The sequence below is a fragment of the Falco cherrug genome, chromosome 8 (assembly GCF_023634085.1).
Source record: "Falco cherrug isolate bFalChe1 chromosome 8, bFalChe1.pri, whole genome shotgun sequence".
NCBI classification, from domain to species: domain Eukaryota; kingdom Metazoa; phylum Chordata; class Aves; order Falconiformes; family Falconidae; genus Falco; species Falco cherrug.
The window spans coordinates 37,337,049-37,364,993 of record NC_073704.1 but is presented as its reverse complement, the minus strand read 5'-3'; the positions used below and the strand labels follow the sequence as shown (position 1 = coordinate 37,364,993).

General features: G+C 40.1%; 1 protein-coding gene across 1 annotated transcript in view; it reads left to right on the top strand.

Moving 5' to 3' along the window:
- The window catches only part of LOC102057892 (von Willebrand factor D and EGF domain-containing protein-like), a 185,830-nt gene that overhangs the window by 65,640 nt on the left and 92,245 nt on the right, over positions 1-27,945 (top strand). Inside the window, exons 7-11 of the mRNA XM_014285420.3 lie at positions 16-233; positions 3,035-3,108; positions 9,594-9,864; positions 12,858-13,036; positions 16,545-17,488. Coding sequence (XP_014140895.2) covers positions 16-233; positions 3,035-3,108; positions 9,594-9,864; positions 12,858-13,036; positions 16,545-17,488 — 1,686 coding nt within the window. The remainder of the gene's footprint in view (positions 1-15; positions 234-3,034; positions 3,109-9,593; positions 9,865-12,857; positions 13,037-16,544; positions 17,489-27,945) is intronic.

Sequence of the window (27,945 nt, the reverse complement as noted above, 5' to 3'; positions counted from 1 at the left end):
TGGTGTTCATTCCAGATAGCCAGCTCCCGGGGCCCCCAGACATCGCCCTTTCGGCATGCCAGGTGGATCTGTTGCGGGTGCCCTGCTCGGGAAGCAGCTGTGCAGCAGCCACGCTGACGGTGACAGCTGTGACAGACTTCGCTCGGGATGGGAACCGCACCAGCCACATCAGAGCTGAGCCAGTTGGACGGAGGGATTTTCTTTGGAGGGCTTATACACCCCAGGATGTGAAGGTCAGGTCCTAAAATAATTTTGGCAAATGCGTCAGATTTAAATGCGAGTTTTAGTATTGAAGAAAATGAGATGCTGATAAACCTTAACCATATAAACGTGTGGGGACCGCTGTCAGCAGTGTAAGCCAAAACAGCCTCTTTATACACCAAGCAAATTAACATGTAAAGCCTTGTGCTTTAGCAGATTTAGGTTTAATTATTAGTCAACACATCTGTAAGGCCGACAACTGGATTATAGATGTAACCAGGTGTACTTGTGTATGCTGGAAGAGGAGAGAGGGAGAACATGGGTTAGGGGATTAGCATCTTTTCAAGAAGGAGAGCTAAGACGGAAGGTTTGGAGAAGTTTCTGGAAAGGCAGAGGAAAGGTAGTGCAGTAATGCAAAAGGAGGACTGGGACTCAGCAGTGCTGTGTTCTATTTGTGACTGCCAGGAATCACCAGGACACCTCCAACAACACATGTCGCTGATCCATCTCTTCCTTTATCCCTGCACGAAGGGTCCAAAAGGAAAATAACAAGAAACAACCTGGGAGGCCAGCCATGCTTCCCCTGCAGAAAGCCTGGCCAAAGGAGGGTGGCAAGCAAGGACCAGTCCATTGTCTGTGAAGTTGTTTCAGGGCCTCATCTGGGAAGTCTGAGAGCCATAATCCCACTGCCCAAGAGAATAAACCAGAGCACAGATTGACTCAGCTAAATTTCTCAGAGCAGTGGCACATCCAAGCTGGTATATTTTAAGTAACCGAAAACAACCCCCCAGTGAAATCTATAATTTCACTGCCCTAATTTTTGTGGATTTGCTCATGAAAGAATGAGATTAAACTGGACCAAAAAAATTTTGGTCTTCAAAGGTAAAATGCCTAGCATGGGACTATATCCTCTCTTCTCCAGCATTAGCTTCGTTTAAAATTTTTAAGATTGTTAAATCAGAAGTTGCAGGTAATTCAGTGTAGTGCACTCACAGAACCATATTTTTGCTTGAAGTTAGAAATGCTTTCATTAAAATATGAAAAAGCAGAAAGTGTAAAATGGAATTAATCAATGCTAATAATAAATTCCATCTATCTCAGTTAAAACATGATCTATGGAAACATAATGGACATTACCTTCGCTCCCCGCATTTCCCTGTTGCAGCTTTGCAGTTAGTTAGACGCCTTAATATAACGCAGTTCCTGCAACATATCAGGGAAAAATCTATATGTTAAAGTCCACATAATCTTTAGTCCTTCAGACTTGTTCCAATATTTTTGATTTATCCGAAAATTGAACGGAAATGGTGGGCAGAACATCCTCACACATTCAGACACCTGATAATGTGGATTTCTTCAGCAGACTGACTGCCTACAACAAGGACCCGCATCCTCTGCTGGGGTCAGGCAAGAAATGAGCAGAGCAGAAAGGGCCGCGTGGATTTGCTTGTGCAAAGGTTTTTCTTAGCAAGGTTGTGGCCATGGAGAAAATGGGAAAATTCTGAGACACTTCTTTATATCGCACTGCAGATACAAATACTACAATTGACCTCAGATCAAAATGCTGTTCTCAGTCCTCAAGACCATCACTCTTCATAGCCTGGTATGCCAGACACCGGTGGGTGTCTGTCTAAGCAGTGTCTGTGCAATGGTTAAGGGCATTCTGAAATACCAATGATGTATTGCTGCAGGTGAGGAATTTTGTCAGGAAGTGTGGTTCTATCTTCACCCTCTTATTCGGTTATTTAATTTCACCACTGTTCCTAACAGCTAAGTTCTTTGTCACTGAAAGAATGCACAAGGATATAGCGGCCATCCTTCTTCCCCGCTCTGTGGGTTGTAGTAGAACTAACTGAATTGCACCTCTGGACTTCTCATGGGCAAAGAGCGAGCAAAAAATTAACAGCCCTGGCGAAGAAATCAGCTTGGCAGGCTGGATATGGGAAAACCATAACACTTCATCACTCCCACCAGTATGACCGGGAGCTCTTCATATTGCAAATCACTGCACATCCCAGTACCGCATTTCTGAGAACTGAAAAGCAGAGTATTGAGCCATGAAAAAAACACCGTCTGGAGCAGACATGGCAATGCAGGCCCAGCACTGCCTGGCGTTCAGGCATTGCAACTTCAAAGGCAGTTGCCCTACCTCTGGCTTTCGCCAGCACATCTGCTCCTTGCAGGGGACCAGGACTCTCACACCTCGTCTTGTGCCCAAGTAACGAAAAGCTGATGCAGCTGAAGATCTCTGCTGCTGTGGTAGATCCTTGCCTCTTTTATTCACAGGCCAGACAGCTCCAGCAGTCTGATCTGGGGCCTCGTTGCCAGTATCCGATCGATAACCTGCACATCATATATACCAATCAGCCATTCAGATTCTATGTCAGGAAATCTAAGGTCAAATTAGGGGACAGGCAGTGACTACTACTAAAATATGCTAATGCTACTTAATTACAACATACCTTATACCATAATTCAGGAATTAAAATTAGTACAATTTAATGAGCACTGTACTCTCTTGATAATTCCAGTGAATGATCTACTTCTTAGCAAAAAAAAAGTTTAATAAAAAAGCTTCACTTTTTACCAGATAAAGACAGACAGGGCATTACATCAGGTGGAATCAGAGCACTTTGAACTCCCTTACTGCATGTGATTAAACTCCGTTGTTTGAAAGTGAAGCCTATTCTGTACCCATTCGCAATCATGTTTTAGAAGTCAGATTTTAGTTTGCACTTGACACATGAATCCTGCCCCTAATGTTTTGTGAGGAACAGTAATGAAGAAAAACTGCTGTGTAGACTGTATTCATTACACATTTCATTTTAACTAGGTCACAGTTCGAGACCTCCCAACAGGGAACTGCTACTCTTTCACTGATCCACACATTATCACATTTGACGGATGGTGAGTATTCTACTTTGAAATAATTTGGCTCAATTACTGCAGTTTTCAGTTTCTGGATGTAGCGTGCATTTGGTTTTACATTAGAATATCAAAAGAGCATTGTAGTAGTTTGCTTATAGTGATTAATGTAGTGCTTCAATAACATACATGGTTTCCTTCCAACTGTTTACACTCCTTTTAACAAAAGGACTAGAAGTGGATTAATCTTGAAGCAGCAGTGGTTTTGAGCCTGAATAATTTTTACAAGACAAAGGCCAGATTCCAAAATGGTCTTCAGAGCCATCATTAATGACCCTGTGAGGATGTCTGCACCGTGTCACATCACATTAGTGGCACCCCAGTTCCACACAAGTGAGCCATTACATCCCAGTAGTGGCACAGTATGCAGGGACAGCCTGGTCCTTCCTAGCAGTTTAGTAACACCTGGTGCAAAGTCACTCAGCCCAAGGATTCTCTTGCATCCTTCTGCTTCCAGAGCTGGTTTATACACGGCTGCATCTCGGCATGGAGTTGACAGTCATAATCACAAACAAGAAACCATAAACATGGTCATACTGTCTCAAATACAAGAAGTTCAGAAAATATAAGTGACAAATATCAGGGAAAGAGTGCAAAAATGAAGTTGTACACCCTCCCGTCCTGTCCAGATATCCTTCTATATTATCCAGATGTTGCTTGAAGACTTACTGAGACAAAGATGGTATCTTTGTGTTTGACAGCCTGTACAGGACAGAACATTTCTTCAGTTAACTTCCCTAATCATTCATTCATCTATGTACACCAGCTATTTAACATAACAGAGAGATTTTACTGTTTGCATCTGGCACGTTTGATCCAAAGTTGCTAATATTTCAGATCACATTCCAGGTTTGTCATTCCGCCGTTAACCTCCTAATAGCACAGATAATGACTTTAGGCGCACAGTGTCCACAGGGGCTCAGCAGGCATGATATTCTAATTTTGATATCCTAATGTCCCAATTTCAGTCCAGCATGCTCTGGAGGTAGCATCCGAAATGACATCAAAGCTGGAGAAATCTGTTGGTGAAAGGTAGGAAAGGCAGTGACTTCATTCAAGGTTACATGCCTCCTCAAATAAAGATTTCACCTAAACTGTGTAGTCTCAGCTACAAAATTAGCTCTGCACATCTGGGGCTTTCCAGTTACCCTCCTGCTTTTCTAAATACCATTTATAACGTGGCCAGGCACTTGTTTCATCCAAGTTTGGTTGCTCAATATGTAGAAGAGCTAGTGGAAGAGCTAGGAGAGGTGCAAAGACATTCCCATGCCTCATGTATCCACAGTTATTTCAGCTCTGGGATATTAACATAGACTAAAATATTATTTCACAACTCTCTACACACATTTATATTCTAAAATATTCCTTTCTAGTTTAGGGCTAAGAATGGACAGTAATCTGCCAGGTTGTTGTGTTTGAGAAGTCATAAATTACTGGAAAGTGCCTCTTGGAAGGGGGGAGCGCTCTCAGCCACAGAACACATTTTTATATTGCTTCCATGGGAAAAAAAAAAAGGTCTAAAATAAAATCAAGCAAATTTGAGTAACTCATTTTGCAAGTTTGTGTTACTGATAGCACAAAGAAATGCTTCTAAGCATTTTACGATTCTGTTTGAGCACAGGGAGCTTGGAAAAGCTCTTTCTTCTGTGGCATCCTGCCTCAGAGTCACACGGACTTGAAACAGAAAAATCCCAGGATTAGCCTGGCCCCTCGATAACTGCACATTTCTTCTTTGTGGATGGACATTCATTACAGCTCTGTCCAGCGTAGCTTTAAATGAGCCAAGCTGATGGGGCTCCTGCCATCTCAATAACTAGGTTATTTCACTAAGATATATCACTCCTTGATATTCAGCCAAGTTTCTCACCCATCATTTCACAGTCTTATTACCCCTACTTAAATTCCCATCTATTATTGTAAATAATTTCTCTTTCAGTTATTGTAATGATTATGCTACCCTATTACACATCAGTTAAGCAACTTCTTTGTCTGCCTATCCAAAAAAATGTTAGCACATTAGCAAATGATTTTAAAGCTCTGTATTTAAGGAATGCAATTCCTGCTTCTGTCCTCATGCAAACCTGTAACCTAAAGACAAAGGCTGACACAGAGGTGTGGAACAGAGGCATTGCCCTTTGACCGTCAAAGGGTACTGGTGGGAAATGGTGTTTGAAATGAGGCGTGCATTAGGTCTTGCGAATGGAAGAATTGTACAAAAAGCTTGCGGGCTCCAGTATGAAAACATCTGAGTGCACCTCAATAATAAAAAAATTATCAGAAAGAAAGTGATCTGCAGATTGTAAACAGTGAAGCAAGAGGAAGTAAAAGGCTAAGGGAAACTTCTCCTGGGGACTATGAAGTGATAGGCTGAGAGGATGAGTTCATCAGCTCTTGGGCATCAATCAGACAATATTATCCATGGAAATCCCTTTGTCCCACCACAAAGCTTGTAGGTCAGCTCACAAGGAGACAGCAGCCTCTAAGATCAAACTGTTGTAGGCAGAGCTGTTGTGGGTGGGTGGTGATCAGCTGTGCCTTCGGCACCCTTTCTGCCGCTGGATCCTGGGGGTGGCTCACTGAAGGACCATCAAGTGAAAAGCAAGGGAAAGTCTAAAGACAGGGAATATTGCCAACAGCAAAACGGGAGGACTGTTTTCTATGCCAACAGGCATGCACATAAATATATTCCTGCCTTCCCCAAAGTTGCTTGCCTTCTTTGACTTCCCCATTAGCGAAAAGAAGTAAAAAAACCCAATGGGGAAAAGCAAGGATGAAAACAAACAGGACAATAGAGAACGGCAACAATTTTTGGTTTCCAAAATTTGAACTGAAAGCATTAAACATTTAAAATTTATCTTAAAAATATTGATTCCAAAAATTTCTTAACAAACTTGTTGGATAAATGGAAAATGGCATGAAAAACAAAAGACTGGGAGTTTTGGGGTTGTTTGGGGTTTTTTTGGTAGTGGGTAGTTTCATGAGATTTCACAATAATACTTCATTTTGTCACTTTTGTAGTGATGTTTTCAATGGTTTTTAATCTGACATACTGAGAACATTACATGTGAGGTAGTTCGCTATTCATTAGAAAACTGAAATATCTAACTCTGTCTTCTAATGCTAACACTCCCCTTGGTACGCTCCCTGAAATATATTTTGGTAGGAAAAATTATCTTGTAATCTTTTCATTCTTTTGACCAAAGGAAGTGACTGAAAATCAAAGAATGTGTCATATTTTACAGTGTAAGCACAATCAGTTTGTGTATATTGGAGCATAGATGTGAAATAGCGTTAATTATACTAGCTAAAATCCAGAGAGAGCACTTTCTTTTATAGCAAAGTACCTTCTAAATTAAACAAATGTGAAAGCCTGGTAAAGGAAAAGTATAGCCCTCATTACTAGTTATGGCACATTATAAATATAAAAGCTTTTCACGCCATAAATTGTAGATTCTTAAATATGAAGTACTAGCTTAAAACTAAATAAGCAGAAAATCCTTTTAAGGTAAAATATAAAAGGGAAATGTTTCTTGACTGGTGAAGTATATATATCATTCATGTTATTTTACATTTTTCCTTAAATAAGAGGAAAAAAGATTTTTCAGATTTCTCGACCATTTATGCTAATCCATCCATCAACATTATCACAGGGACAAGGGCTCCATTTCGTGCACGATGACAAAATCCCTGAGCTTGCACAGCCTCACCCTTCTGGCTGGTTTCATGGCAGTCATCGCAGCATCCCACAATTAAGTCCCGGGCACGAGTAGCCCTGCTAGAGGTGCTGTTCTTTTTGATAGCCTGTAGAAGTTTATACCATTGAGTGACTGCTGAACGTAACCCAGCTGCTTTGCTCCCCCAGAACAACATGACCAGTCCTAAATGTTGAGCGCTCTGAAACCAGAGAACATCCTCCAGCATCACCCAGCACTTCCCAGGGTCACAAGTAGCATAAAGTAGTTCTTACCGGCAAGGAAAGGGGGAACCTGGAGGGACGTGTCAGCAAATCAAATAGTTTGGTGGCAAAACTGTGGTGAGAAATCTTTAGATAAGCCATAATAACTGAATGAATAAAAAGGTGAAGTGTAGCTTGGTGAAGAGTAAGTGCATTGTGTTAGTCTAACACTACTAGTAGTAATTGTTTACATATATGTATATTTCCTTCTGTCTCTCTCTTAGGATAAACCAACAGAAACAATTCCTACAGCATCTCGCTGTCATAACCAAAGATTTAGGAGCATTTTATAATTCTTGGATTAAGAGCACAATTTGAGCTGTCATTTCATGCTGGGACAAAAACTTGCTGCACCCCTTGAAAAACAGCCCGACCACATAGAAGGGGAGGGAGGGAACCCCTTTCCGCCCAGTACATCCACAGCCACAGATTATCAGGGAAGCGGGACGGGGAAATACGCTGTGGAGGGCAGCTCAGACACAAGCGGTGGTGCCTGGTTCACAAAGAACACACAGAGCTCCCTCAGGCAAGAGCCCCAGTATCTCTACTTCATGCTTTTAGTGCCACCAGTAATTTCTCAAATGTTGTCCAAAGAATCATTATCACAATTACAGTTGTATAAACATCACCTGACTACATTCAATTACCCATTCAAGTAATTCAAAGGCAGCTGAAAGCTTCAATTTAGACACTTACAGATTTGTTATGGGCTATGCAATCTATGCCATGACTTAATTGAAGGACTCTAAGTGACTTCCAGGAGAGTTGGATTGGGTCCACTGTCAATGCTTGTTAAGCAGTAAATAGCTCCCATGACTGCAATGATATTTATATGCATATGCTAATACAGTCTTATTTATCAGATACAGCTGATTAGTCTGGGTACAGCCATTCCGATGCATTATGTTCCATCAACCTCTCTAAACACCTTTCCTTCTAAACTCCCCCCGCTGAAGCAAACTGTGAAAGTAGATTCTCATAAAATACGCTGTCTGCTCTGTCTCTCCCGTGAAGATGTCCAAATTGAACTAATACTTGATGTTAAAGGAGATTATCTATTCTTTTGTTGTCCTTAGTTCTAATCAATCTTAGGAACAGCATCTGCACAGCGTACTTAGGATTTATGTACCTGATTAGATAATAAGATGAGACAGAGCCATTCAAAATCTTATCATTTTATGGCCAGCTTCACTAAGTTTTTCAAGATGCAAGATAAAGTCAGATGTGTTTCCTAGCAGGGAAAAGCAATTGGAGTTTAAAATCTTGCTGTGCTTTAAGCTGCATAGTTTTGTATGGCTTCTACTCTGAAGACAAATAAAATGCAGATATAGACATGCTAAAAAATCTTCGTTCTTGAGCCATTTGTTCCTCTGTATACGAAACATTAACAGACTGAAAAACAAGATTGGTGTTTGCATGAGGCAGTGCTTAAAAGTAATCTTGTTATTTAGTTGAGGTGTTTTACACATTCCTTTTTACATTTTCTTTTATTTTTTATTGTAAAAAAGAATAACGCTTATTATTGTAAGCTCATAGCTTAGCTTCCATATTACTTATTTTCATAAAAATCATATTTAAGACTAAATGCAGTGCCTTCAAAGAAAGTAGAATAATCCATCACTTTTAAAGATGGCAGCTGTTGGCTTGTGAGTAGCAAACTCCAGCAACATATATAAAGTATACACCTACTGTTTACTTTTATACATCATCAGAATAAAATAGAGTAAGGATAAGATAAGCTTATGGAGTGAGACAATAGAGAAGGAGCAGAGGAGGATCCTCTCACAGGTCCCTGCTATGGAAATCCAGGGTCTACAGGTGGGAAGAGGTTTGCCTGGCTGGTGCAGAGGGGAAATACTTGCAAAGTTATTTGAGTTCTGCTGCTCGTAGCCTCACTACCATGGTGCACGGACCTTCTGTACAGGGGAGAAAGTCCCAAAGTGTTCAACACACTGCCCTGTGCTGATTGCCAACCCGTTCGGAGTGAAAGTTGGGCTTACAGGGTGGTTGTTGCTGGGGGAGGAACCAACTTGGTTGTAACCGGTTTTCAGCAGAATCCCAGTTTTTCACAGGCAGCGTTCACCTCACCACTGCCAGCCTTGTCAAGGTTGGCGGTTAGTCACAGAAGAGGTTATTTGAGCACTGATTTTGCTTTGAAGACTATCGTGCTGTAAAGTATCCGGTTAGAACCAAAACATATTTATTAAGGCCTGAAGTCAGGGACTTCTTCCCATTCTCTTTTTATCAAATGTTTATCCTTTTTATCCATGCCCATTGCCATAGCACCAGCTGGGAGAAGAGAGCTACCCTCTCTTCACGTGAATTCTTGTGCACTTCCAGCTAAGAGCTGCAGCAGCATTCCCTTGCTTATGGTGCCAGAGAAACAATCCCCTGCACGTTGATTTTTCCCTCCTTCTAATTAAGGAGCGCCGCCGCACCAGCACTGACAAACAGGCATCACAGGTGGCTGCTCTGGGTCTCTAAATCCTCTTTTTGGTTTGTTGCTTTTTAGGCGCTACGATAACTATAAAATCGGCACCTTCCTTTTGTGCCGGAGCGTGTCGCGGGTGTTTGAAGTGCACGTTCGGCAATGGGATTGCGGAGGCCGCCGGTCCGCCACCGCCTGCAATTGTGGCGTAGCTGCAAGAGAGGGGGGTGACACTGTGGTGCTGGACACCTGCAATGGCCATTTTCAGGAGAGCAGACCCCAGCTGGCCATCAAAAGCACTGAAGCATCACCACCGGTCAAAATCCTACAGTCCTACGGAGGGAGAAAAATAACAGTACGTGGGTATTTCAGTACTCTTCTTGTTGTTGTTCTTTAAAAATGTGAGTTTAATATTTCTGAATTATTAATGGATTTGCTATGAAACATCTATCTGAAGCCATAAGAGCGCCTACAGCAAAATGTACCGAAAAACAAGATGCAGGGAAGAAGCTGGTTAAAGTGTTAGTTTAACAAACTGTAAAACAAAGCAAAATAAATAACTATGGAAATTTCTCAGAGACATAGCGGAGTGCCAGTAGCGTTACTCACTCTCCGCAGTATGGCAATCCGCTCTCAGCTTGTTTATGCTAGGCACTACTCAACTGCATCCCATAAAGCAAATTTCTTTGCAGAGCTTAGGATATAAATATTCAAGGAAAGATCACAGGTAGCAGAATAATGTTGGTTTAGAGCTGGACAGTAAGGCAAAATTAGTCAGATCCAGATAGCCCTCAAAAGCCATGAAAATGGGCTGCAAATGTGCAACATTTGGTATAACTTAAAGTATTTGCCTAAAAAACGTATGGCTGCAGCATACTTAAGTATCACTTATCCACAGTAACCCAGTGAAATCACTGGAAGAATAAGAGCAGGCAGCACCAGGGGCTCTGGTGACGAGAAGAGCCACAAATCATGGCTGAGATGATTTTATCCTAGAGTTGTATCATCAAGATTTATTGGCAGGAAATGTTTTGGATGAAGATGATTCCATGGAAGAGCCAGAACGATGCAGGGAGTGCCTGTGCTTGGCTCTCCTTGTGATCTCTTTTGCAATAGATCTTTGCAAGGTAGTAATTGTAAGTCTGTTAATTATAGAAAAGAGAAAAAGCAGGAAGCAAGCTGTCATTTCATTTTGCAACTGAATGCGATATAATTACTGTTTTATTACCAGAATAATCTAGCAAGGAATCCCTATTCTGGTTTACACTTCATCTAAGTCTCAGTGAAACAAATCAGGATGCACCCAGGACACAGATATGTATCTTGCACTGATCTGAACGGGAATCTGTAGGAATTGTGCAGCAAGGAACAGGACACCTGATCGCACCACAGTGCATGGTGGATCCCGATCTGCTCAGCGGCTGCCCGTGACCAGCCATGTGCCGTGTGGGAGCCAGCTCCCGTGCCATTCAAGCCTGATGCTTTGAACAGGGTTAAGTCACTTGCTTTTCTGTGCAACTTAGCAGCTTCCAGCAGCTAGTCACTATCTGGAGAGGTCTCAAAAAAGCTTCTCCAAAGCCTCAGTCAGCAGCGTTAAATCCAGGTGGGATACAGAAAAGCTGGGCAGTTGTTCAGTCCTCAGTGGCGGATGGGATGTTTTGCCTGGGGCAGCAGGAGAAGAAAGGCTTATAGCCCTCTGAATTCCTGAAATAAATCCACACCTGGCAATATTACAGACAACACAGAAGACTGAAGCAGCTCATGCAGTCCTGACTGCAAGGATGTTATACGCAGCCTTGTAGGAAATGCTCCTCCCTGTAGTAAAGCATGTAATTAAGAGGCACATGTTTACCTGAAGAAGGAAATCAAATCCTACTGAGCACTGTGTCAGCTGAAGGTCCTCTGCTCTACCTATTAAAATACTAAGAAAAAAATAATTCATCAGACCATCTGAGATTTATGGCGGGGAATTTTTTTTTTGTTTTTTAAACTTACCTTGGGAAGTGAAGCATACAGCTGAGGTGGAGGTACAGCCAAGGTGGAGGTACAACAAAGAACAGATGTATGCAAAGAACTGGGTTTATATGATGATGTTCATTACTCACCAAGGCCAATAATTATTGAAAAAAGGAGGTTATAAGTGCCCTTATCAAAACATAGAGTTCAAAACTGTGTCCCGGGCTGTTGTGGCCATCAGGGGCACTTTGTGGCTCCACTCGGCTGGACGAGGAGAACGCTTGCAGAGAACTCCTCAGAAACTATTCTCACGCCTAAAATGATGACTGGGAAGCTAAAATTGGCAAGATTATTATTTAGCGAAGCCAAGATGTAACCTCTGGATGCCAGCACAGAAATACAAATACAAGCTAGTTGCTTCTTTACAGATATTAATAGATTCACTCGGGAGGAATGTATAAAGGACCAAAAAATCCCCACTAAAAGAAAAAAAAAAATGGACATTATTTGGCTGAATAAATTATACTGAGGCAGGGGTCACTTGAAAAAAGAAAAATTATTATTTTCAAATCATTGTAATGTGGTGTTTCCAACTATTTAATTTACTTTTTAAGATTAACTGAAAATATTTAATTTTGGGTTAAAAAATACCAAGCTAAGGTTACTTATGTGGACAGAGTGCTCCTGCTCCCACTCCTGGCACAGATCAGTTTCAAAATAATTTTCATTTTAACTGTAAAAATAAAGCAAATAAACAAAGATACATTTCATTTGAACAGATTATTTTTTCCCTATTATTTGGTTGGGACACCAATCTGAAATATCCATTATCCACACAGTTATTCCATTGTCTTTACCTCAAGATTTTTTTTTTTCTTTTAAAGGTCAGTGTAAGCCTACCGCAAGTTCTTTAATGAGAAAATTACTTTATCCACTTTAAAACACAATCTCTTCTGGGTAAGCCAGCCCTGGAAAATGAAACAATTTTTCAGAGGGAAGAAAGCTGTTTTTCAAACTTGGCAGTTTATCTAAAAGAAATTATTTCCTAGGCAAAGACTCAAGGGTGGCCTTATTGTCATGGAAGTCACTTCAAAAATTAGCTGGTAACTTACCAGTGGGAAAACTTCAATAGATGTAATTACTAATTTAAAAAGAAAGTACTTGTGCAGTTTTATGTTTATGTAATGCTATCAGATATTGGTACCATAGAATCTGAAAGCAAGCTAAATAATAGCACAAATAAATATTTATAGTGTATCTAAGTGAGCTTAAATTACTCCTGCCATTGCTTGCATCCAACTTTGATATTTTCATTTATAGAAAGGGATGGTTTTTTTGCATAAAAAGCTTAATAACAGCTTCAGTTTGCTGGGATTTTTTCTGCCTCTTCAGATCCTGTTCCCTTCGGGGGCATTCGTGCGAGCCGATTTAAGCGAGTGGGGAATGGGCCTGACAGTGAGGGTGCCGGGCAGCGACTTCAACAGCACCAGCGGTTTATGTGGCCTCTTTGACGGGATCAGTCACAACGACCTGAGCAACGTGCCAGAGGAAGACTTCATAGAGGAGTGGAGGTACAAAGCAAGAGCGGATCCCTGCCTGGGAGATGCTCCATAGTGCTGTTTCAAGGGGTGTCGACAGGTTTATTTCATTGCATACTCCCCTAGTGACCTGACAGAGAGATCTGCTTCATCTAGCAAGGGAATCCTGGAGACCCATTCCCATCCTAACAGCCCAGGGGCTTAATTTTCAGCCAGCACAACACACACAGGCAGTTACTGAGAAAGAAGTTGTATATCCGCCAGTGATGTCATGCTAACAGCTGTGTTAAGATCCCATTCAGCTGTTAAAAAAAAATGCAGTTCTCACTCACATTGGAAAATGTAGATAACTGACAATAGGGATTAATTAAGGGTTTGGTATTTCCCTTGTTCTTTTATTCCTGAACGCTAATTACAATATGTGAGTATAGATTAAATGTTACATTTTGACAAAGTGGGGTAATGTATGTACCATGCTAAAACTTAATATCTCCTCTACTGATAATGACAGTGAGCTCTAAAAACTTGCACTTTCTGAGACAGATGGTCTGGAACCAAAGCCAAGAGTCTGGTGCTCTGACATATCTCTGTCCCTCTCCCTATCTCTATCCCACCTTTTAATTCTTGTTGCTGAATTCTACACCTGCCTATTAGGTGTTTCCAAAACAAAGATGGGTTTGGTTGACTATGTAGATTTGTTCGTGAAGTATGTTTCGCAAATAAGGAAAAATAAGGCAAACCACCTTAGCATAGCACTTACTGGGAACTTAGCACAAGCTTACAGGAACAATAAATGTTTAGACCTATTACTTTCTAGAAAATAAACAAACTCCTCTACCATATTCTAGTTATATTCAATGGCCTAAGTAATGGCTATTTAATTGCAATTTTGACTTGTCATTACAAATTGTACTATTTAGAATTCAGCAGACTTCTTCAACATCTTCATAAGGCGATAATCAGTCAGAGCTTGCCTCTGGGAAGGCAGATACAGAAATAGTTTGAGCAAGAGACGATCAGTTGTCGACTACACAAAAAGGGGTTAACAAGATCCTTAGGAGGACCTCTTCAAAGAAAGTTTGTTGAAAGATCAAAAGGCAAAGCACAGTATATAGGTATTTACTTATAAAACAGTGAGGAGCTTTCTAGGGTTCGGCATATACGATGGAGATACTTCAGGAAAGGCAGGAGAAGCTCCTGCTAAGGAAGAAGGGCAAGAGGGGTGATGAGTTTCACCTTGCAGTACTCCCAAGGAGGGATTCTCAAGGACTCTTCAGAACCTGGTTAAAAACTCAGGCCAACGGAAAGGCGAAGGCCACCTCTAGAGGAGATTGGATCAGTCTCTGATCCACCCATGGAGAAATGGCGCAGTAACAAACAAAACACAGAGGGCGGTTTCTCTGCTGCTGTTTTAAACTCTATTTTAAATAACACTGAAGGCATGTTAGGTTTTCTCCAGCACCTGAAGCCAGTCTGAGTGCTCACCATCTGGCAGTTCGACTCTTCCCCTGGCTCCCACCTCTTTCAAGCAGCTGCAGGGCTCTGAATGGCACAGATCTGTTCAGAACTTCAGCTTTCCAATGCAACTCTTTGAAACAATAAAACAACATCAGAGCCTCATAGCCCTTAAACAGCATCCAGACAAAGAAGAGCTGAACTTTAAAACTTGTATTTTAAGCAGGTAAAATATATTTTTCTAACCATTTTTCAAAGCTTTCAAGAAACCACCAGCAGTGCTATTAATTTTGGACTCCCTCTCTGTAATAGCATCTAACTTATTTTGAAAAACGTGTCTTTGGTTCTTTCTTGATTATAATGGGCAGCTATGAGGAATGATAGTCTAGTCATCTTATACAGGGGACAGAAGGCACACCCTAGCTCACCAAGGTGCTCGGTTATGTGCATGCCTGTGAGAAAGGATGGGGTTTCCCACAGCTCCACCTGTTCCACACCATACACCCCCGTCCTGTTCACCAGGGCTGACCGAACAAAGGTATTTGGTTTCATACAGGAATAACAAATGAATTTGTTTCAATAAAAGAGTAAGGCAAGAGAGTTTCATTTTACTGAAATTTTCATTTGTTTCTCTCCTGATTGTGGACCAGTTTATGTGATTTTTATTTAGTTAGTTATTAAATACAGGGTACTGACCCTAGCCTCTAGTTTACATAGTGTTCCCTCAAAGAAAGAGCTAATCCTGCTGCCTTAGTTTAGGTTTACAGTTCGTTCATGACGAGACTGGGCAGCTTCAGCTGCAGATAACAGCACCATGCAGAGCCAGTGGTCCAGGGCACTCACTGACACTGAGCCGCGCTGACCAAAGGACTAGCGCTCCCCCAGCCACCAGATACCTTTTATTGCCCCAGGTTGCACGGAAGTGCACCAAAAGAGAAATTGGTTCACTTTGCCTGTGTCACTGTGATGTTTTATTAAAAGTTAGTATTGTATCAATGATCAAAATAGTACTATCATAGATGTCATTTTCAATATATTTTGAAAAAAATCAGATAAAGGCAATTACTTTTTCTGCAACAATACCTAGCATCTGGCTTCAAAGCATTGGTAAATGCTTTCACTTTCCTGAGATCTCTACATTTTGGCTGCAAGACAAAATTAATGCCAAAATAATTTAAAGTTTTTGGTGCTATTTCAATTTTTTTCTGGAAATGTAGTGCTGCCAACTATTGGGACAAGAAGCATAGATTTTTCTGTGAAGCTCTAGGATTCCTCTTGTACTGCACAAATAAGATCAATAAGAGATCTTGTGCTCATGAGATTTCCAAAGAAATTTCAATCATGGCTTTTTATTGAAACTGAACTCTCTAGAAGTTCATCCATCATTAAAGCTGGGCTAAATCAAAAGTGGGAGGTGGGTGGTGGTGGTGGTGGTGGGTGAAATCACCTCACCTTATTTGATAGCCTGACCCTATGATTAATAGAAAAAACCTGCTTTGCGTCAAAAGAAAAATTCAAAGAAAGCTCCATTAGAAGACAAGAACGAAATTAAGTTTGCATTAAAAAATCTTAAAGGAAAAAAAAATTAAAAGAAAAAAAGTAGTGGCCCAAGTCTTAGAGAAAACACTTGGTAAGGAGAGCACAGGCAAATAGATAAAGAGGATTTTCATAATAAAGCATTTGAAACAAATAAGTCTTTTTTTTGTCATTCTCCAAGCTGTACCTAAGTCACACTAGGGACAAATCCAAGCCCCTATTTCATGTGTAATACGCAACGGGTTACCTGCACCTCGGAGAAAGTTCTGCAAAGAGAAGTCAAGCACTTAGGCAGCACTCCAGCAAAGCACTTAAGCATCTGTTACTAAGAAGTTCCCATGTAGCTCTAAAAAATGTACAGGACAACTCAAGAAGGGCAGTGCAAAAGTGACTGAAGAAAACAGAGATTAAATTTAAGCATTTTCTGAAGTACTTTGGTAGACTGAGGATTTATACATTCTCCAGCTTCAGGAAAAGGAGGTTTACTTGGTATTGTAGCCTAATTTGTTGCAAGTTTCTTCCCTCTAATCTCTTTCTATTTTTAAATCAGAATACCTCCAGGGAAGAGTTTATTTGACAAGATTCCAGCACCTTCTGAGGGGAAGCCAAGGAAAAATTACTGCAGATGTCAGAAGGAGAGCACCAGGTCCATGCCCATGGTAAACATGCTGCATGCCTTTCAGGGTCCGTTCCCTCAGCCCTCCGGCTGCCACCATGACCATGTGGACTACACCTCTGCAATCCCGTATCTAGATGTTACGTCAGAGTTTGTCACTCCCTCAGAAAGACAGCCTACTTCAACAGAAGATGAGAAACTGCCCAGCAAGTTTTTTGAGCAAAGATATCTGCCTAAATCAGTCCAAAAGCGAGGTAGCCCCAAGGACCAACTAAAACCCCTTGCACAGAATGTTTCTGTGAAAAGCAACAGTTCCATGAACTCTACGAAACCAGTGGAAGACCTAAGAAGGGCAAAAAGGCAGGAAGACTATTACGAATACTCATCCTTTCACCCATTGCATGGCCCAAGCCAGAGAGAATCAGAAAGCTTTGCATACTTTTTCCCAGAGGATTTCTTTGAAGGGGTTCGGATGAAGCTTCCACTGGCATGGCCCACACCCAATGGCCTAACCGCCACCAAAGCTCAGGAGATTTGCCACCAGATTCTTGTAAATTCCACCATTGGCTCAGTGTGTAAAGATCTCCTTGGAAAACAGATGGATGAGGCAATTGATATATGCCTTTTAGATCTGCAGCTCAAAGATGACATGGCTTGGGTGAGGGCACTGATTGCTCTTTTGGAAAATGAATGTGAAAGAAGAGTGCTAGGAAACAGAAACCAAGCGTTTCATGTAGGAAAGCAGCCATCTGCTACCCAGGAGGACATCCTCACTGTTCTCCGGTGTCCTGGTCTCTGTAACGGCAATGGACAATGTACTGAACTGGGATGCCAGTGCTTTGAAGACCACATCTCCTACGATTGTAGCATTGCCAAAAGTAAGTAAAAAATCCTGTTTGTTTGTTCCTACCCTACCCATCTTTCCATGGTATTAGAATTATCAGGTAGAACATCTGCACAGAGTTGTTTGCTCTTCAAACAGTGCTACCAGTAAGTTATTTGATGAATTAGTAATCAGTTTTTGACCTTGAAGAGCCGATCAAAGTATCTGGTTGGCTGGTCCTTCACTTTTTCGCCTCAGTAACTTTTAAAAATGGATTTTACAAGCCCCTTAGCAAATTGGTTTTGCAGAAGTGATTTTCTTTACATCTGATCTATCACCAGCATGCTGACAAGCAAGCTTCTGACTAAAAAGAGGGTCCTGCTCACCTTGTGGTCAATATTCATGTTAACACTGTATAGATATTATTTTTTCCTGATCAACAGAGAATAAAATTTGAAAATTATTTTCAAACACTGTACTAGTAACAAACCAAAAGAAATTAAAGGTGACAAAATGAACAGGTAACATCATATACAGCCATACAATAGCTGCAGGACATATTCAAACCTGCAGAACTGATTCTGCAAAGGTTTCCAAATTACACTTACACAGGAGACCATCCCATTAGGTTTGTTTCTTCTTTACAGTTCAGCCTCTCAATGGATAAAGTCCAACGTGAGTACTGACAGTGCTTGAAACTAAACCCATGCATAAATGTTAGCATTAATTTCAAAATGCATGCCCTGCCTCAGCAGACCTCATAAGCTTATGCAGGAAGGAACAAAAAAGGTTCTTAAGGCTCAGCCATACAGTTGGGTTCCTGCATCTTAAGAAGGAACAGTATATCAGCTAAACTGAAATGATAAGGTATGCCCTCTTAACTCATCCCAAACAGGGAGGGGGAAGCCTTTTCCTACCATGCTTAGGACATTATTCTGTATTTAGGACAGGTAAAGCTCATATCCAGGGTCAGTTGTCATGGCTTAGCTGAGACATCCGAACATCCATCCAGCCCTGGGAGCTCAGTGGAACATCTGATGCCCCAATGCATTTACTAGCTGGGATGGGATTACCCACGTGCTTTGCAATAAGCATGTCTGCAGTGGGCTGATTTGAAGTGCTTAAAATGTATCCTGACATTTGGGTTTTATTAATAGGAGGCTAAAATTTGCAGCATCATTTTCTAATTATGGAGGAATCCATTCTCTTTCACACAGAGAACAACTGACACCAGTAACTGAAAAGCGAGTGGAGCAATTTTCCAGTCATTGTCCGATATACAATTCAATGTTTAACTTCATTTTTCTGTGATACTGTCAGGTTAGGGGGGGGGTTGCTTCGGCCAGGCTTTTACATTCTATTTTATTTTTCTATGGCTGAAATCCCTCGGGTTAGAGGAAAATAACTTCAATATGACCTTTCAAGTAAAATCTAACGGCATCTTGTCTTCTTGTTGTGACATCAAATATAAAGGAGGACAGAGCACAGAGCACAGCCTGAGATTGCACACGGAGGTGAGAAGTGGAAAACAAAAGCACATCAGTTGTGGCAAACACACCATCAGCCACCACCACCACCTGATCTGACTACTTCACCCGTCTCACCGCTTTTGCTTCACTTTTCTCCAGCTGAGGCAAATGTGGAAGTTGGTCTTTGCTTCAAGCCACTTCTTTTGGGAGTCTGGTCCCTGGGGTAGGACCTGCAAAAGCCACACTGTTGCATTTAGAAAAGTATAATTTCCCCTTAATGTTTATGCTGCTCCATTGGCTGCAGTTGAGTTTGTTAGTGTCGTGACAAAATTAACATTGACAGCTTCAGCAGCTTTCCTAACACAAGGCAGAAGGCCCTTTTCCAAAATTCCCATGGAGTCTTCCCAACATTTCAAGGGCAATATTCGATTTAAAAAGTGAATGGCCCTTGTTCTCTCTATCACGCTGTATACAACCCAGATTACTTTAGCTGCATCTAAGGACTTGTATAATTTTTTTTATTTTTTTTAACTAATACGTGTAAAATATTTTCTGTGTATTTAAAATTTAAGTACAGATATTATTTATTTTTTATTTAAGAAAACCTACAAAACACAATAATGATAACTACTTGAGGAGTGGAATGCTTTCTAGCTAATTAAAGCGAGCTCAGAAGAGAAAGCACTAAATGAAAATGTAGTAGAAATTGCCATTTTGAGCCACCAGTACTTATTTTTCTCTCGAAGAAAAGGTAATGGCATAATTCTCTGGTGCGCAGGGTGTCTTCCCAAGGGTGCACCTGACCTGGGGAACATTTACCACTCATTTTTCCTTTTTCCACCATACTAATGAGATTATATACTGCCCTTTCATCAACAGCTGTCCATCTGCAGAGGTATAAGACAACAGTGACTCATGGTATATTCCACACTATGAACGTACACTGGGAATTGACTTGTTTTTACAGAAGAAAAATGAAAAAATAAAACTCAAAATGTCACAACATATGTTATTAAAGCTAGAGGAATTAACTTTAAGCACTAAAATCTTCTCTGCAAAATACAGATGATTTTTTTCTTCTATTTGTAATCTATCTAGCAGCTTGTACAGCGTAAAATGCTGAATGTGCAACACGGTTCACAAGGATAGACCTTGCAGACCATGGAAACCTCTGAGCTGTGTTATGCCTGAAAATTAGGATCTTAAGAGGAAGTGCTGTTTCCCAAATATCCTTGTAGCAAATAAAACTACTTAGCAATTCACTGTGTTCCATATCCTAAAGAAAATGTTTATTCAAAATATTTTACAATCTCTCTTTCATTGAAATGGGAAAAAAGGGAGCTGCTTAATCAAATATAACTTAAAAAAAAAATTGCCCACAGACTAATGAAAAAAAATCCAATAACAATTTTGAGACTTTTTTTGTTAAAGAAGAGATCATCCTTCATATAAAAACCTAGGGTTTGTTTGGCTGGATTTGTTTTAAATTGCCATTTTGCCCAAAACCCGAAGACATTAGAAATAAAGAGGATCCGTTTCCCAACCAAATTTACCCAACATATCATGGCATTTACAAATGGGTACAACAGTAATCAGGAGAGTTGCAAACACCTTCTGTAACACGGGTTCCACAAATGCAAACCACTTTGGAATATAGACCTTTGAATCCATAAGTTGCTATCGCTTGGCTCTTCCCAGTGCATGTTGCCAGAAGAGTCCTCAGCTTCTCCATGTGATGGGTGAGTGGGAGCCCGTGTGAATTTCCCCCAACGTCAGTGGTAATAGTTTGAAGATTGTCATCATATCAGGGCTTCCTTTAGTTTGGGGAACAGCATTGAGCATTAGCTTCTCAGCATGTTCAGTGGATACTCGCCAAGATTTTAGTGAAGACCGGTGGTTAAAGCTATCTTTTCTCTTATACTAATTTCTGAGTATTTGACCTTACGTCTGTGCAACAATCTGTGAATGCTACTTCTGGATAAGTAGTGCATACCTGCGACCTGGGTGTCAGAAAACACCTCTTGACCTAAGTACTGGCAGAGGCCCATCATTATTAAAAACAACAGACTCCAAAGTTGGCCACAGCTTCTCATTTGCTTTGGAAAGTTTATGCTTCTCCTACAATAGCCCAAAGTCAGAGCTCTGGACCCTGGAAACTGAGTTGACTGCAGTGCTTTCAGAAAGCAGCGGTCTTCAGGGTGGTCAAAAACACAAGGCTCTGAATTCAGCCCCCTGGAGTCACCTTCTCCCTTGGGAGATCCCTCAGGATCCCTTGGAGAAGCATTTGAAATGGTCCTTATAGGAGGGTCAGTAATTAAATATTAATATTTAAATTGGTTTGAATTCTTGATACAAGACATAAAAGCATTCTTGCTGAAGAAGAAAAACAGAATGTGTCTTCTGGTACTCATTCCTGCCCCGCTCCCAGATATCCTGTATGAGCTAACACTGTACTGGTGAAACACCAGTACATGCTGGGAGGGCAATAGCTCCGTGGCTCCACACCAGAGCCCAGCAGCGAGCAGGACCTGGCTGCTGGGTTAGTCCATCCTTTGTACTACTGGTGCAGAGATAACAGGAGGGAGAAGCATTTGAAGTTCAAGCTGACTTTGAGCAACATTGAGGGGGAAAAAAAGAATATCCAGAAAAAATAAATGCAAACCCAAGGTAACAAGTGGCATGCTTAATTTGCAGAACCTTCTCCATCTTCAGTATAGCTGTAGAAAAGCTGAGAAGACAGCACAAGAAGTTGGTTTCAGCATTAACTATGGACAGGGGAAAGTACTGCCACAGCCTGGAGTGAATCAATGTGATGAACTGCAATGAGCTCCATATATTACAGACTATTTATGAATTCATTTATGAGTTTACGATCATTCATGATGATGAGAATAGAGACTATTATTTCTCTATATACAAAAATACAGAAACTGCGTAACAATAAAAGTACCTGCTCTTGTAAATGCAATGTAAAGCAGACCTATACATCCAAACAGAGGTCAGATCCCCTACAAGAAAGAATAAAATCTTAGTTCTGGCACACCAGTCACTCTGATATTACAATACTTAGAAAGGTCAGCTAGTTAATTTGGTACAGACCAGCAAGATAAGTATTAGTGTGAGCTTCACCTTCAGCTGTTCTTGATTTTTGAGTTTCATTCATAACATTTTTAAAAGATATTTGCTTGTTTTTACATTTCCTAGGCAGAAATATTCTACATAGCACAGAATCATAGAATCGCTTAGGTTGGAAAAGAACATTAAGATCATTAAATCCAACCATTAACCTAGGACTTCCAAGCCCATCACTAAACCATGTCACTAAATGTCACATCTACATGCCTTTTAAGTATCTCCAGAGATGGTGACTCCACCACGTCCCAGGGCAACCTGTTCCAATGCTTGACAACCCTTTCAATGAAGAATTTTCCTAATAGCCAATCTAAACTTCCCCTGGTGCAACTTGAGGCTGTTTCCTCTTGTCCTATTGCTTGTTACTTGGGAGGAGAGACTGCCCCGACCTCACCACAACCTCCTTGCAGGTAGTTGTGGAGAGTGATATGATCAAGTCTCCCCTGAGCCTCCTTTTCTCCAGGCTGAACACCCCCAGGGTTGTTTACATGCACACCCCCAAGGTATACATACCCCTGAGGTATGCATTACACGAACACTTATTTGCAGGGAAAAGCACTGCCATATCACACAGTAATTATGTGTTTCTTAAATGGCAGTTCTAAAGACTGGAAGTCCTCAGAACATCACTAAAGCCAGGATTTCACACCAGAAAAGGCTATTAGAGATAAAGAATTAAGGTCAACCTCAGAAATAAAGCTGCATGTTCCAAGGGGAACAGCTGAGCCCCCTGGCTGGCAGCCCAGGCACCCTGACACGGCTGGCAGCACTCAGCCTGCACCGGCGGAATAAGCTCTGGGCTTCTGTACTAACAGCGAGAGGTTCTGTAGGAAGGGAAGAAAAGGAGGAGAAATTAAGAACTGCATTAGGTTTCTGCAGGACATATAAAACCACTGCCTCTTTCTTTTAAAAAGACAGGACCAAAGAAACAGAAGAATGTGTGTTGATTTTTGAAATGCAAACTCTTACAAGGCATTGTTAGGAAAAAGTTATTTTCCAGGAGAAGTTACATGAGTAATGAAGGAGAAGGCAACTCCTTTTGCTGGCCATATATTTTCCCATTAGCTCCAAAACAAATCTCCGTCTAATTTTCTCGGGCTGGAATTATAGACATGAATTAAAACTCCCCCAAGATCAAGGAGGCCATCAACATAATTCAAATATCTTTTACAAGGTCACCCAATCTCAGCTACACTGCCAATACATAATGATGCATTTTGCCACTGGTTTTGACCAGCACACACACACACACAAGAAGATGGCCATGCAGTATTTTTAGGGATCAGCTTACAACCCATGACATATTTGGAATAATTTTAAATGAAAACATGTAGCAAGAGACAAGATGTGAAGTGTGGCTTGCAGACAGGCTTACTCCTCTGCTCTGCCTGACTCCAACAGGAGCAGTCCAGGTGGCCAGAGCTATAATTATCCTCACATGAAAACTGCAATTTGGAGTTGAAAGGCACCTCTGAAATTTGGCAATGCTCCAGAAGCTTAGACTTTCTTAATGTTGCTTAACATTTCATAACCCCCCCCAACACCTGTATAAGGTGCTTAAAATGTCATTACCACCTGTAATTAAATGCAGAATCCAATTACTGCAGATAGCAAATCAGGTTGGTGCTTACCATTTTGTATATATTGACCGTGTTGCTTACAAAAAAAAAAAAATCGGGACCAGTAAAGCACACATAGAGGGATGTAATATGCAGATTGTATGAAGCTCTAAAGAGCAATTACACGATAAAAGGTAATGAAGAATAATAAGGACAAATCAGTTTCAGTGAAGTAATGACACTTGAAGTTTAAATTTCTGTGTGGAAAGTTCTGGAAAAAATAGGCAGCTAAGAAATCAAAGCAAGCAAAAATGATGGTGAGAAGGTGAGAAGTTACCACTTACCTAACACACTTACGGATATCCCATTTCCATATCAATAAATTTCAGCAGCGTCATTAAGAAGTGCTGTGAACCCAACTACATTTTCTGAGCGGTGACCCACCACCATGCAGGTCCCTCAGTCCCATCTGCAACAGCAGCTACAGGAGTTACACCGTGTCATTTTTAGAACGATTATATAGGCCTTTCTGAATATATTATACTGCTTTGGGCTGAACCTTGTTCATGTGCTCTAATTAAATAATACTAATTAAAGCACCAATTATTAAAAAAGAAAAAATTACAGTGAGCAGAAGTATGGGGTCAGCTATTAAAGTTCCGCAGGTAGGGTCTTCCAAATGAAGATGTCTGTCCCCTATGGAAGAATAAGCTCAGAGCTTTAATCAGGCCAGCCATGCAAGTTGAGGATGAAATATGTATTATAGAAATCTCACTGTTTATATAATTGTGCTTTATTTTTAAGCTTAATTCCTATTTTCAAGGACAAATAATGAGGGAGACATCTAAAGAAAAGATTTAAATTGTTTTGAGATCCTCAGGTGAAAGGGGACAGAATATTTCAGTTCTCTACATCAAACATCTGCTTTGGAGACTTTATATGGGGACGTTCTGACTTTGAAATAAATATGTTTCTCCCACTTCTATCAGTTCAGTGGTCTTTAAATTCCCGATCATGGTGCCATAATGATTATTTAAGGGCTGTTAGTCCGTCAAGTAAATGGATACTTTTTGGCACATGCAGTATGTGTTTTGCTGATGTGATACATCACCACAGCGCAGACAAAGCCATCAGGGTCTATTGGGTCAATAGAAGCTCTTCATGCATAAATTAGACTACGCAAAGTAAAAACAGCATACTGGACTTTTCAAAGAAAAAGCAGCTAATTTCTTAAATCACCAGGTTATCTACAAGGAAACACACTGATCACTGCATGTAAAGGTGGTAGCGTCTGCCTCTGCAACCACGCTGTGGTGCAGGGTGACCAACCTTTAGGGGAGAATTACATTTTATATTACTTTAAGGGCCTTAGAAAAAGTTAATTACATGAAATTGTGGGATTTCTGTCTGATCCTCTCCATAGGAATTGATCAAGTTTTCAAATTTGTTCAGATTAGTAAACAAAGAAAAAACACAACCAAACTTTTCGCTAATATGGCAAAACATTTCATATAGTAGTGAGGCTGCAATACACTGAAACAATTGTATCAATTTTTTAAAATCGGATTTCAAAAGAAGAGTCAAACGTGCTTGTGAGAACAGCAGGCACCATACAACTGTTAAACTCTTCTGGCCAAAACAGAGTGCCATTGATATAAAAGAAAGAAATTATTAAATGGCATTATTCTTTAACAAGCTTGCTTTTTTAAATTTTTTTCCTTTTCCAAACAGAAAGTAATTGGGCTTAATTCTCCTCTTCATTATAATAATTCCATTGACTTTGGTAGACATGGTATTAACAAAGTCACAGTTACTGTTACTTTGATGAAGTTTACATTGTTAAGAAAAATTAGGTCATTTTTCACAAATGGTCTTTTCTTTTTCCTTTCTTCTGGTATTAATTATTGCCTTTTCTATTCCACAATGTTGAACCTTCCTATCTAGCCAGCTGAGGGAGGTTTGAAAATTTCCTATGGCTATGCCCCCCACGTTTCCTCAAGTATGTAATTTTTCACTTGAAAAATGATGGACACTAAGTGAGACCATGTTATTGTAGTAAAGTTTAGAAGGGAATTGAACTCTTTCTATCAAATACATTTTTCTTCAGTAATAATTTCTGTAAAGCAGGGAACACTTCAAGCAGATCTCTATATGCTGTTGCAACATAAACCACATTTTAATATGCTGCTTCCAGTCCACTGGAATTGTGTTCTTCATACAGAGCTTAAAGATATTTAGAATATATTCTTATTTCCTTCAAGTTGACATTAAAGAAATTTCACTAAGATATCAATACTTTGTAAAAGAGGCTCTGTATAACTTGAGGATGAAAACTTCCCTTTTGAGACCTGTTCTCTCCACTTAATATCAAATTTTTCCTTGACTTACTGAATAATATTAAAAAATAGATAAAGAATAAATATGAAAATACATATTATGCAATTAAAATATTATTGGTTTCAGGTATTCAGATTTTTCTAGTTAAAACATTTTATGATTTGATAGTGAATGCAAACTGGGGGGGGGGGGAGGGATTATTTTAAATGTTTATTTACAAAACACATTATTTCTTTCTCCCAGACATCTACAGAGGAATGGTCTTCAGCTGAGCGAGCTATGAATCTTAACAATAATGGCATTTTATATTATTAAAATTATTCTACAGCATCTGCAGATGTGAGCCATAAAAATTTACACCAATATATTCTTTTCAAGCTAAAATCAATGGTGGCATTAGTAGTCCTAATTACTAAAGGCATAATGAGTAGTCACAATGAGTAACAATGCTTTGAGATTACTCATCAAAAGATAGATTTTTGAACCATAGGACTTACCTGCTTTTGAAAATATCACTGTTGTGCTTCTAGAATGCATTAACACCTCCAACCACAAAAACTCTAGTAAGAAATACAAAATTTACAAAAAAAATCCTTAAGAATCAGAAGAAAAAAAAATTGTGAACCTAACTTACAATTGATACCTCCCACCCGACACCTACGTGCTCTGTTTTATATTGATGGAGACAGATTTTTCCTAATCACATAAAACATATTTGTGGGTAACTCTCAGGCATCGACAAGATTCATGGTACTTTTGAAGACTTTCTTCTTTTCATAGCAATTTTAGTTTACTTTTTGATGGTGTAGATGCAACAAACATGCATCTGAAAAAGTAAACATCAATACCAGCCTTAATCTACTGTTTTAACTCCCAGACCTCTCCATTCAAAGCACAGACCTGGCTGAGTGGGAAGAGGGCTATTAGCTTCATGGTTACAAAGTCAATAGAAACCGAATTTCAAAAGGATATCAAATCCTCATGATAAGGGACATGGAAGGTTGCATGCTCAGTGATCCATACCCTGCAAATCAGATCAGGGAGATTAGTTTTTTCTGGTGATTAGTTTATTTGCTTTAATGCAAAGCAGTGAAAGCGGGTCAGTGAAACATGTAGCTAAACAAAACCATTTTCTGAAGTATATAGAATTAAATGCTAGAAAAGGTTAAAAAACTGTATGTCTGATTTAAACTGACCAAAGCCAGACACTCCAGATGCATGCCTATAACTTCTTTACATCAGCCTGTTCGAAGGCACCACAGGAAATTTCAGCCTTAAATCTTGTTAAATCCAAAACAAAACAAAAAGCCCTGCACAAACAGCCTCCTTCCCCAAATACTCACACACACACACACACACACACATATATGATAAATAACAAATTCATGACAGTTTATGAGCTATAGAATTAAAACTTGTAAACCATTAAAAGGTCTGATTTAAACTGACCAAAGCAAAAAATTCAGACCAAAAGACTTTATTTCATGCTTTATGTTGTGTAAAGAACACACAACCTACCAGTACAGAATGTTAAACCAATTGTGAATAAAAACCTAAGTAATAATGAGGTCTTACTCTAATTCAGTAATTGTAAAGATGGGAAAACTACTAAAAACAACCAATTGGATACTAGCATGGACATAAGGACCACGATGACACCCATGAGCATCCTTGTGCCCAAATCCTTTTAAGTGGCATCATTGCTGTCATTCATGGGGAGCCACAGGATGCTGCTAGGGATTCTGCCCTGAAGTGCCTTCAAGGGACTGAAACTCAGACCTGCTTTGGTATGCCAGTAAGTGACATGAATGCACAGCCAGAATATAAGGCCATCTAGAAAATAACAAATATTCTGTAGCTTAATAGCGCACTCCTCTTCCTTTCTATTGCTAAAGTAAATTGCTAGCAAGCCTTTTAAAAATAGAAGGATCAAATAAACATAAAATGTCATAGTGATATCTCTATAGCAAAAATAATCTACCATACCATTGCAGCACATGGATGCTGCCAGGGTG